General features: G+C 40.2%; 1 protein-coding gene across 1 annotated transcript in view; it reads left to right on the forward strand.

The window, feature by feature from the left end:
• The window catches only part of slc7a11 (solute carrier family 7 member 11), a 28,165-nt gene that overhangs the window by 13,092 nt on the left and 2,140 nt on the right, over nt 1–12,933 (forward strand). Inside the window, exons 5-9 of the mRNA XM_038699722.1 lie at nt 4,031–4,130; nt 4,307–4,351; nt 7,716–7,839; nt 11,461–11,564; nt 12,553–12,649. Coding sequence (XP_038555650.1) covers nt 4,031–4,130; nt 4,307–4,351; nt 7,716–7,839; nt 11,461–11,564; nt 12,553–12,649 — 470 coding nt within the window. The remainder of the gene's footprint in view (nt 1–4,030; nt 4,131–4,306; nt 4,352–7,715; nt 7,840–11,460; nt 11,565–12,552; nt 12,650–12,933) is intronic.

Consider the following 12,933-nt stretch of genomic DNA (forward strand, 5'->3'; position numbering starts at 1 on the left):
GGTGCTTGTGTAGTTTTTGAACCAGGGATGGATTCACAAATACAAACTATTACTACATTAGTCACTTAATTTGTTAATGCTACTATCTCATCAACAATCAGAACCATTCAATTTTATTTATATAGCGCCAAATCACAACAACAGTTATCTCAGAGCGCTTTTCATAAAAGAGCAGGTCTAGACCGTACTCTGTGATGTATTTACAGAAGCCCAACAGTTCCCACCAAGAGCAGCACTAGGAGACAGAGGCAAGGAAAAACTTCCTTTAAGAGGCAGAAACCTCGAGCAGAACCATGGCTCAGGGTGGGCGGCCATCTGCCTCGACCGGTTGGGGTGAAGGAGAGAGAGAGAGAGAGAGAGAGAGAGAGAGAGAGAGAGAGAGAGAAGGAGAGAGAGAGAGAGCAGGAGAGAGAGAGAGAGAGAGAGCAGGAGAGAGAGAGAGAGAGAGAGAGAGAGAGAGAGAGAGGAGGGAGGCAGCCTACACAATATACCCACAGAGGTACAGACAGTAAAGGTGATGTTGCTATAGACTAAATGAAAAATGGTACAGATATTTATAGTAGTGTTAATGATAACAATCGTAATGTTAATGATTATAATTACAATAATTTACAATAGGACTAGTAACAATAGTCGTTGCAGCAGAGGGTGTCGAGCAGGAACACGGGGGCAGCAGGTGACCCGCAGCCACAGATCCAGACTCCACAGCTCCAGAGCCAGAAACACCTGCAGGAAGTGATAGGAGGAGAGAGGAGAGGGACGAGAAAGCACAAGACTACCAGAAAGGGGAGAAGTTGTGTTAGTAACATGCAAATAATGGGATGAGGTTGCATACAGAGGGAGAGAAAGTAGAGGAGAGAAGAGCTCAGTGCATCATGGGAAATCCCCATGTGATTGGTCAGTTGCCGAAAAGTGAAATTGACGAGAACATCCATTTTATGATAAGTTGAACATGTTTAAACAAAAGGCACCTGATATAGCTTATAGCCAGCTAGCTAAACCCACAACCTCCTTATCTTCTCCCTAATGTCTTCTCTCTGTCTTTGTTTTGAAATGACCATAGACTGTATATAAAAAGGAAACGACTTGCTTAAGCGGCCACCGAGGGACCCGCCCACCGTGAACTCTCCTGGTGGTCCGGTGACTAGCTGGCTTTATTCCTGCCAGAGTTTCAACAACTCTCATATGATTGACACCGGTTTTGCGTCGCGTCAGGGTTTTTTTTTTACTATTAGCGCGGTGCACTGCGTCAGGGGCGAGGAGATTATGGTAGGTTGCAGTAACTCGCACATTGTGCATTTTTAATTTTTCCAGTTTGCACGGATCGATTTTTAGGGGCATATGCTAACAAAATGGTCGCACTGTAGAGCCCTGTAATGCTAAGGCAAAGAGGAGTGGGCTAAGTGGGTACCCCTGGCAGATGCCTCTTGCCACAGAAAAAGGTTTAGACCGCTGTCCACTAATTAAGACAATAGCAGTTGGTGACTTTTATATGGTTCGGATCCATTTAAAGAAATCCCTGCCCAGCCCAAGGTCACACAGTACCGTCAAACAGGTAGCCCCACTTCCCCTATCAAAGGCCTTCTCCACATCTGGGGACAAAGTCAGGGCCTTCTGTTTCTTCTGAGTAGTTACCTGCACAATATTCAAAAGCCTTCTGACATTGCTGGTTGAGTAATATCCATGAAAGAAGCCTGTCTAGTCTGAGTTATATGAGTTGAGAGTAAGTTTTCCAGCTGCCTGGCAAGAGTAGCTGGCTGTCAACTGCAATTAGACTGATAGGTCTTTGGAGCCACACATGTCAGGAGGTTTATGTTTCTTCAGGAATGACAGATTTTGGCACAGTTTAAAGTAGGGGGAGGTAGCCCCTGCTAAAGGAATCTGAATACATTTATGTGAGGGGACTTACTAAAATCTTTCTAAACTTTTTTGTGACATTTTGTAAAAAATATACACTTACACTTTTTGGGGGGCGAGTAGAGCAGCTTTCTGACATTTCCCTTTAAGGAATTTTCTGGAGTTTGATGATTGTGGTTAATGCCCTTCACATTAAAAGGTCACTCATGTGATGTGAGAGGTGTCCCTCTGTTATGGAAATAAAGTGAGCCAAGTTCAGGTGTGATGAAGAAGATTTGGAGACTGAAAGACTTACAGAACATCGTGTATTGACCCAGGCCGAGGAGATACAGATACAGATACAACGTGTTAACATGTGCCATGCCAACACCAAATCTGACAGATACTTCCTGACTTGGGATATTTATCCTTCATAGACCTACAGAGATTCACCAATTGTCCAAATATGGCTATTGTTCACACTTATATGCATGTGTGAGGATTCTATTGGATCTTGGTTCAAATCACTATGCTTTCCTTAGTTAACCTAAATTCACATTGTGTGTGAGAGCCAGTCAGTCTGTCTGTAATGAAACAAAATAATAATAGATAATCTTGACCTTGGGTTACCTATGGGGTATACACTACAGTATAGAGTGACAATCGTATTTATAATATTCAGTCCAATACATGTAGCTGTGACAGATACACAGATAGTAGTTAGTTAGTTACTGAAAAGCAGACTGTCTGTCACACTGCCTTTTTTTGGTGTAGAGCTGGTGTTGATCTGTCTCTGAGCCAGGAATGTTGAAGTAACAGAGCCTGAACTTGTCTGGAGAAAAGCCACAGTTGGCATGCAGGTGTTTCCGCGTTTATTGCAGGATCTCTGTATGAAAACACTGTGTTTCAGATTATGCTCACTCATGAGTTCAAGCAAGCACACACCTGGTTGCAATCTTAAAACCGCACCGCTAGTGGCCGCTGAAAACTACATCATGCCTCTTTAATTTATGCTTTGGTTAGGGGCACCATCCAGGTCTCAGTAAAATTGACTATTTTGTTTAAATCAAACTTCACAAAACGATGCACACCAATCAAAATGCACACCCTGCACATCGAATGATCCTACTCACCCCAACAAGAACAACACAAAGACCAAGTCTTGCAAATATTCAAAGACAAAAATTTTCTGGGATTATTTTATCATCTTTGTTCAAGAGCGTGGTCTTTCAATTTGAGAGTATGACTTGCTTCAGATTTTGTAATGCTTCCCCTCAAAATCCTGCCCTCCCTCTCAAACAGCCCCTGTTTGGGAGCTCTGTATGGACTTGGCTTGGGAACTGGAGGTGCACCCGAGCAAGGCCCAGAACCCCCCCTAACTGCTCCCCTGGCGCTGCACAATGGCTGCTCATTGCTCCTAAATAGAATGGGGTAAAAGCAGAGAACAAATTCTGCAGGTATTGTACTGTGTATAAATTGCGTAGCCAATAAAGTTTTTAATCATTATCGTAATGGCTTTGCAGTTGAGGCGGTGGGAGTTTATTCCTATTGGAGGCCGTTTGAATCATACTTTTTTAGAGGAGCAACAGAAGGTGCTTTGAGTTTGCAGAGGGTAGAGAGTTTTGAATATTATATATGTGTTGTATGTTTTTGCCTGGGCAAAGCATGCTCCAGAACCCTGACCCACATGGGCCTCAAAGCCATATTTATTGTGTGGCAGTTGGTTTGTGATCATTTGACTGACTGCAAATTTGTTGGGTACTAATCTGACCTAGTAGTATCTATGTTTACCTCTGCGTGTCTTCACACTGTGAGAGTTACAACCAATTCATGGCTTTCAGCAATTCAATTAGATTGTTTTATCGGTTTGTATAAAAAGTTTTAGTTCATAAATGTGAGCTCCTGCATGAAACAGAACACTGATTACATTTGAGAGTGATTTCATCTGTCTGTACCTCTAGTACCTGTGTTTTACAGAAGATCGATTTCTCCAAGCTAATAAGGCAGAGCACTGCTCGACTCTTACTATTATTATTATTATTATGGCTACAATCACTCCTGGTCTTGTATAACAACTATTTGCACAGATCATTCCATTGCTGCAACAATTCCTCTTCATAAAAGGAGCAATTATGGTGATTCAAACAGTCAACAAGTAGAAATGTGTGTCCTTGTTTGTGTGTGCACTTTGTAGGAGAGACCAAGAACTTTGAGAATGCCTTTGACCTGAACAATGTGAAGCTGTCTGGTATGCCACTAGCTTTCTACTCTGGGATGTATGCATATGCTGGGTGGTAGGTATGGCCGGGCACACACACACACACACACACACACACACACACACACACACACAAATTGTTTGTTTGTTACGTAAAATGTTGGATGTCGTCACTTCAGTTCCATATGCATTGCACATGATTTACCGTACACCTATCAATGGAGGTTATACAATTACTGTGTCCTTTTGCAGGTTCTATTTGAACTTTGTGACGGAGGAGGTGGATAACCCTGAACGGTAAGTTTAATCCATGTGTATCTGTATAGGTAATCTCTGCTGAATTGAAAGCCTAAAGGAAAACGTTTTCTTCAGTAGTTTCCCAAAGTACACTCAGCCATATCACATGGGAAATACCCTTAAAGCGGTTATAATCTTTATTTTTATATTAAAGCTGGGGTAGGCAGTTTATGTCAGAAGCATGTTTTGTTATATTTGACATTCTCTTTACGACCCCACAGCAAACAATAAATCAAATGATATGACACAAAAATGGAAAAAAACAAAATCTGGTCATCTGGAGCATTTAGGGCAAGATTTTTAGGTGTCAACCAATCACATGTGCAGAACCATACCAACACTAAATGTACTAACAAGTATTGTATGTGTATCCAAAGCCTGATATATCTTAGTCCTCTGTGCCATAGAGCTCCATTGTTGTCCAAAAACTACTAAAAACACATCAATGAGCCACACTGCAGTTAATTTTGACTCAATCCCACATCTACTGTCCTACTTGCTGAAATACTCACAAGAGCACCAAATGTTTATCAACCGCTGAAATTAGTCCCCAACAAATGCACTATGCACTGTTTCCTCCTGTTTGAGTAGTGTTTGCTTAAAACTAGAGTGACCGGCTGTTGAAGGAAATGACTAAGCTTTTCATAGATTGATAAGATTAGGTCGATAAGATGGAGCATAATGCCAGACTTATCCTTTAACAAACAACGTCAGAAAGAACATAAAACACACAGATGAGAAACCTTAGATGGTGACATATCACAACTAAAGAGATTGCAGTTTGTTTTTCCATTCATGAACAGAATGAAAATGTGCCCAGGAGTGTAAGACAGGGGATCTGTGGATACTTGCTTTCACATTTCTTGCTTGAACAACAAATGAGACAACAGTCTGCAGGAGGTGGTTAATGCAACTTCGACATTTCCTCCATGTTTGCCTGTTGTCTTGATAAATTTGGTATACTGTATAATGTTTGCATAATCACTGCAGCAACAAAGTTATGTCATACTCACCACTCTGCTGCTCTCCGTTCTCTATCAGAAATACTGCTTTCATTCACTATTAATAGTCACCTCCATTTTTAACCTTGTTGAGCCTTTGGATTTAACTGTTATGAAACTCAGTACTTACTACACAGAAATGTCAAGTCAAAAGCTTTGCAGCAGCCCTGTGGGTGTAATTCATCCCTTCCCTATTAGGCTTAGAAAAATCTACAGGAAGTGTTGAGTTGTATTGACAGTGGCTTAACAGCCAAAGCAGCAAAATAATTAGTAAATGAAAGCGGTATGTGTTTAAAAAAAGAGCTCAGAGTGGTTAGTATGACAAGACTGTTGCACTGATGGAGTTAGTGCTGTGGAAATGTGCAATGTCCTGAATTTACCATGTGCAACATTATAGTACAGGTCATTCCCAGCCTTTACCTCTTTGTACTGGCCACTGTTACAGTTTTTTTCCCATTGCTAACCTGCATAGGTCAAACGTGAAGTCACATTATCAAAACTCTTCACACAGTAAGCGAAACAAGTGGCCCAAACTGTGAATCATTTTTCATTGCTGTCACATAAAATGACTATGGCTAAGACACTGTGTCCAAAACACGTTCATAACAAAATGTTAAATATCCTGCATTTTTGCTGTAGCTGGACAGATGTATATATAGAAATCCTTGCAGAACATTTACATACATTTTATGTTGACGTTTATGCACATAGAGAAATGTGTGTAGTGTTTTGAATGTGGTTTTACTGTAAAAACTGCAAGCTGAGTGTAAAGCAAGAATTGTGCTTATATTTTAGTAGAATTGGTTCAAGGGGCCCCGGCCTTTCTGTGTGGAGTTTGCATGTTCTCCCCGTGTCTGCGTGGGTTCTCTCCGGGTGCTCTGGCTTCCTCCCACCATCCAAAGACATGCAGTCTAGGTTAATTGGCGCTGACCCTGAATTGTCCTTAGGTGTGAGCGTGAGTGGTTGTTCATCTATGTGTGGCCCTGCGATGGACTGGCGACCTGTACAGGGTGTACCCTGCCTTTCGCCCGATGTCAGTTGGGATTGGCTCCAGCCCCCCGCAACCCTGTATGCAGGATAAGCGGTTGACGATGGATGGATGGATGGATGGTTCAAGGGGTTGGTACATGAATTACAGACTGGTCATGGTGTCTCAGGTACCAGTTTTACTGTGTAAACAACTCAAATTGTAGCACTGAAATTTCAGCAACTTCTTTTTTTCAAAAGTAAATTACGTAATGCAGTAAGAGTACATGTCTATACTACTATAGTACAGTCAATAAAGTGAAATTATGTTATTCTTATATTTTTTCTTAGTGGCTTTGGTACATTTCTAGAATCATCCTTAACATCTGCAAAACTATTTGTATTGGTAAACTACGGCTAAGGTTTAGATGGCAATGATTGAAAATGGACATGGCTGCACTTTTTTCGCATGGCATAGAACAATTTCAACAGTACAAAGTTATACATTGCAAGGGTTTGGATTGGGACGGGAGTCAGTTACACGTTTACTGTTTGCACTGTAATTTGTTGACAGAGCATGTCATTGTGATGCAAAAACTTAAAAACAAGACTATTTTACAGCACTGCATGGCATAATGGAAACAATTACAAAATAAGAAAGGGACTCGCTGATCATCAATTTACTGCAGGAGACATTTACAAAGAAAGTCTAATAGACATAGGAACAAAAAATGCAGATTATGAGGTGTTGAACCATTTGGCATGTAGGGACTTACGCAATGAACTTAGATGCTTTGGGGGGTAAGACTACTCAAGAGAGAAGCAGTATACTGTAATACAGTGTGATCAACATGACATTCAGTAAGTAACTGAAAATGTAGGATACAGCAGACAAATGTACATAATTTGCATAAATGTGGCAACGCATTTGCAATTTCTCAAAAGACTGAGAAATTGCTTTTACATATGATGTGCACAAGTGACAATGTGGTGGTTGAACAAGTAGAATTTAAATTCTGATCTGAGAAATGTACCAAAGTGACTGAGAACAGCTGTATGCTATAATGAAATACTGATTTATTTTTTGTTTGGCCAATGTGCATGTTGGTAATGCAGACTGTGTGAAGAGTTTTGAAAAAGTGGCTTCAGTTTTGACCATTGCATCTTAGCAACTGATTAAAAAAAAAAAAACACTGTATTTGAACAGCAGCTTTTCTTTGAGAATGTAAATGTACTCAAAAATAACTAATAATTCATAATGTGTAAACAACAATATTGCCAAAGTACTCCTGAAATCTGTTAACTTGGTGCAAGAGAGTGGCTCCCCACTGAAGGGAAGTGAGATGCAGAAGTGAAGGACAGTATACAGTTTCTGTTATTATCTCTCCTGCCCTCAGGACTGTCCCATTAGCTATCTGTATCTCCATGGCGATAGTGACTTTCTGCTATGTGCTGACCAACGTGGCGTACTACACTGTGATGTCAGCAGAGGAGCTCCTGGCCTCGGAAGCAGTCGCTGTGGTAAGTAATACTAATAATGCTTAACCAAGATAGAAAGGCACTAAATCTTCCATGCCACATTGGGGGGGGGGGGTGGATGAGCCTGGACTGGACTGAGCAAGCGCAGAAGAGACTGCAGGAGGGCATGACAACTGCATTTCAGTGTTGTCCAGCAGAGAGCAGCATAGTCCTGCCAAAGCTGAATGCAAATCAAAGCACAGAGTTTTGTATTTTTAAGAGGAAGATGCTTTGTCAATGTATTCAATGTCAGCAAGTGCTCCCCAGTTATGCAAGGGATCACATGCAGTTTGCAGTGGCCTCTCACAGTGAGGTTTCAGATTGCAACACCCCCCTTTGCAAGAGTGTGCTTGTGCTCGAACAAGCCAAAACAGAGACCGACACGCCGGAGACAGCTTCACACAACATGCTGGAAACTTAGATAAACTCCCACTGCAACGTTATAGTAATAGTTTTATCAGCGTGATGTTGAACTAATCCATGCTCTTTGTATGAGAACGTAAATTTAAATTGAATGTTACAAAGCAAACAGCGGTAGATCCGTGCTTATGTCCCTTGCATCACTATTGGTTTTAGAAACGAATCGCTCCACATTTGCTTTGTACCTTAACATAAATTCTTAGAAGCTAAAATCAACACTTATAATAATAATAATACCGATACCAGTGTTAGCTGGTTAAGTAATGGCTTGCCGCCATAGTATTTTGCAAACTTGAGCCAACTAAAACACAACATCACAATATATTTCACATGCTTTGCAGTAATGTTAGCTCACCTCTCCAATAGGGTGAAAGCCAGCTCTGGGTTGGTTTTTGTGGGTTTTATATCCAAAACAAAGCGGAGGTCTTTCCATGACACCTTTCCGACGTTGACCATGTTTTTGCCCGACATCGATCTGATTCTTGTTTGGCCTGACGGGCTTCAGCGCATAAAACTTTGTTGTTTTATCTTTACGTGGAGTTTGTGTTGGAGTCTATGTTGTGCTGGGAGCCGGTTGTTTTTTGTTGTTAGCAGACCCCATGTTGTTAGCTGCAGTGTTGTTGCTCTGTGTACAGTTCAGAATCAGTAGGCAAGAAGCTCAAGAAGCAGCATAGTGGCTGTTCCAAGTGTCTGAGAGAGCAGGCGAATGATTCACATTACTATGAGGTTACAACCTGTTCATAAATAGGTAATAAAAAAGTGAGTAATTGACAATGATTTTATTAAAAAACTACATATAGACCCCGTCATTTTTACATTTTAAAACCAACCACCAATTAGCTGTCAACAGATTTTTGATGTAGAGTTGTTCCAGCCGGCCTTGGCTCTCCTACAGTGTGTGCTACTTGAAAGCATTTAGTTGAGGTCTCACCTCTTTGCTGTTAGTTATGTTTACCCCTAATGTGAGCACCACAGTTGCCTTCCTGCACTTAACATGTCATTATTAGAGAAGTGTCTCTGACAGCTCAGCTTCCCAGCAGCTGCTAATGTGATTGTTCCAGCCCAGCCCTGTTAATGTTAATCACATCATGGGCATCCCCTAATAACAGCCACCATTGCTTATTAGACTGAGGACTGCTATCAGTGTTACTGTAAGCCTATAGCTGGGGAAGACTTATTCACCAAGCGATCTCTGATCTTTTCTAATGCATTTAGTTTTATTGCCCTGTGTACGATGAGTGATAGGAGCGCCTTAAGAAAGGTGTTAAGAGCATTTATCTGTTCTTAGAAGGCTGAGGGGATAAAAGAATTAGACTCTGTTCTTCCTTTCTCACAGACAGCTGGCAAAAGTTTACATCTAATTACAGAAAACTTGTCTCGAGGAGGCTGGCCTCAAGGCACAATTAGTAATTTTAGACCACATAAATTAGATGTGCATTCAGATAATGTAAGAGTGTGAAGGGTAATAGATGGAAAGAGTTGAAGGGTTTGAAGAATTACGTATAATTGTCATTTTGTGTGTATCTCAAGTCATCACGAGGAAATCATCACATTTGTTTGAGGTATATTAAAGACTCTGATATATGAATGCAAAATGAGTAGTTTATGTTTCTCCATTAATCAGAATTAAAAATATATGTTACAACGTTGACATACATTATTGAGCTCAACAACATTTGACAGCTTCAGAAAACAGTATTTCCTTAAAGCTAGTTGTTTTGCTGCTAGTATGTGTATTAAACTAATTTACTTTGAAAGTTATGGCAGGTTCCGCTGCAGTGTTTTTTTTTTATTTTGGTGCTGGTGCAATCTGTTTAGCAATTAGTTTAGCTTTGGATACCAAATTGTGCCTTTAATGCACAATGCATAAAAAATGTGACTGCTACAATGCTACAATAATTATGATCTAAAAATTGCTTCATGGTTTATAAAATGTTTTGCTGTCCAACCAGTAGATGTTCCCTCACTAGCTTCCAAACAACACTGCTAGTTGAAGCACCGCTAGCGGGAATTGAATGTGATCCCTACAATTCCCTAACAATGTGCCACCAAAACTGACATAATAATAATAAAATTAATAATATTAATAACAATAACTTTAATTTATAAATAGGTATTCAAAGACACTTTACATAAGGTAAAAATATCATGTTAAAACAATAAAAGTGGAAAAATACATTATTAACTGTACCTTTATTTGTGGTATAAACTGGTACTGCTATCAGGAACCAACTTTAAAATTTTAAAAGGTGTCCCTTTGTTGTCATGATGTCCAATTATATCAAGAGGGTCTAACTGCAGACTTCATGTCTGGGGACCCCAGGTCTGCAATCCACGCGTGACGTGCGTCCATTCTTTCAAGCAGCCATTTCTTTCACACAGGACTTAAAACAGCGTCAGTGCAACGTAGTGCAAAGATTATTTCTTGCTATACGTTTAATACAATGCTTAACTATTTGATGTTTGGTAGTGCAGGTGATGTTAGGGTTAGCTAGCTAACAAGAATGTCAACACTGGCAAAGTTAATATAATGAGAAGTCAATGTATGAAAGAGGTGGTGTTATGCTTTTAAAGTTAAATACCTTTTTCGTACATGTAACAGGTTTGCAAAGTGAAAAAGTCCAAATTCCAGCCCAAAGTGAGTTCCCATCTCCCACAGAAAACTCTGCTCTGAACTGGAAACAGCTCCTTTGTAGTCCAGCCGTTTCCCCTTCATCCCTGTGACTTCACAGGGACGCTCCCCAAGTGGCTACTCTGACACGTCTGTTCTTTGAAAATTAAACCATGTTCTGCGACAACCCCTAAGGATTATTCAATTTTAAATTTAAATTTTAAAATGAGAATAATACCACCTCTTTAACTTGTGTTGTCAGTGCCACTATTTAGTGTCCCTTAACTCATGCTGTCTTCAAAACTAACCTCAGTAGGACTTTAGTAGAACATTACACTGTCTTACAGATGGGTACAGCATATTTATCAGACAGAAGTAACAGAACTGTGTTTTATTTCTCTACCTGAGCAAAAATGAGATGAAAACACTGAAAGTTGCTTTTATCAGTTTGTGGCTACAAAGGAAGTGATGCACTTGAATTCTGGGGAAGTCTTTTGACCTGACCTATGTTGATATCACGGGGTCACTTATTACACCATTGAAACAAAAAATACTCTTGCTCACTTTGCTGCCTCTGTTTCTACCTGTCCCAGACCTTTGCTGAGAGGCTGATGGGGAACTTCTCGACAGTGGTGCCGGTGTTTGTGGCGCTTTCCTGCTACGGATCCATGAATGGCGGCCTCTTTGCCCTATCAAGGTACAGATGCTTCCTCTATGCTGGCCTTTGTCATTCAAATCATAAAGACAAAACGCACACATTCAGTGAAGTACCATAGAGCACCGATGTCTTGTCCAGTGGTAGAGAGCTATAGAAAGAATAATTACAGTTTATGGTATTTAGTATACTGTAAATTCTCAAATAAAAATTTTTAAATAAATGTTGAGTCTCAAATAATATTTGTGCCATCAAGTTGAGGGAATTTACCGGCACTCTGGTGGCTCACATGGTAAATGAAGTATAATGTGCACTTCCACAACACTAATTCAACACAACACCAGAGTGATATCTTATAACGTGTTATATTTATCAGTCTACTGCACTGAGGGAACACCGTTTTCATTGACTACTCATTTGAAGTCACTTTTCCATGCCGCTTTTTCTGTTAAGCTGTTAAGCAGCTGTCAGTGAAAATTAACACGTCACTTTTCAATTTTAAAGCCTTCCAGGAAACAGAGGCATTATGACATTTGAGCCACAGGAAGGCTGTTAATGTGAAATATCTGCAGGAGGCACTGAGTTTCACTGACAGTAGCCTGACAGTGATCCAAAAACCGCAAAATGGAAGAGACACAGGAAAGCTTCTTCTTAGAATATGATCATATATATGTTAGTTATGTTTTCTTCTTTCACATAAAGTCATGCAGGTGCAGCAAATAAAGCCACCGTTTGAGACTTTGCCGAGTTTTCTTGTTCACTGCCTCTGTTTGGACTCTCATAGTGTGCAGGTTCCTGATACACCCTGACACCCTATTTAATATCAAAGTTCCCAGTTTAGATCGTGCTGTCTGGAAAACAAAAATCATTCTCTGTTGATAAAGCAGATAATCTCACCATGTCAGTTTTGAGTGAATTGAACTTGTTTTCTATACAAAAACAATCAATTCAATATTATTTGAATTTTGTATTGTCATTATTGTTCAAATTTATGTATGTGTACATGTTCCCATGTGTGTATGCTCACCAGAATGTTCTTCGTGGCATCGCGTGAAGGACAGCTCCCTGAAGTTTTGTCTATGATCCACGTGCACAGACACACTCCACTGGCTGCTGTCCTCATACTGGTCAGTTTACCACAATAATGGCAACGATCAACTGCTGACAACTATAAATATTACTAAGACCCTCTTCTGAAATAACAACCATTGACAACAACAGTAGCATCCATCCATTCATTGTCAGCCACTTATCCTGTGTATGCTGGGGGTGCTGGAGCCAATCAATAGCGACTAGCATTTAACAAAAATCTATAATGACAACATAAATACTAATGCTGTAAGGATTGTTTGCTCTGAAAGCTTTTCATTGCCAACGTCTCATGAAGCATAATATTGTTGCTATGGTTACC

The sequence above is a fragment of the Micropterus salmoides genome, unplaced genomic scaffold (assembly GCF_014851395.1).
Source record: "Micropterus salmoides isolate LMB-PRFRI ecotype aquatic unplaced genomic scaffold, ASM1485139v1 Ms_hic_scaffold_5, whole genome shotgun sequence".
Lineage (NCBI taxonomy): Eukaryota > Metazoa > Chordata > Actinopteri > Centrarchiformes > Centrarchidae > Micropterus > Micropterus salmoides.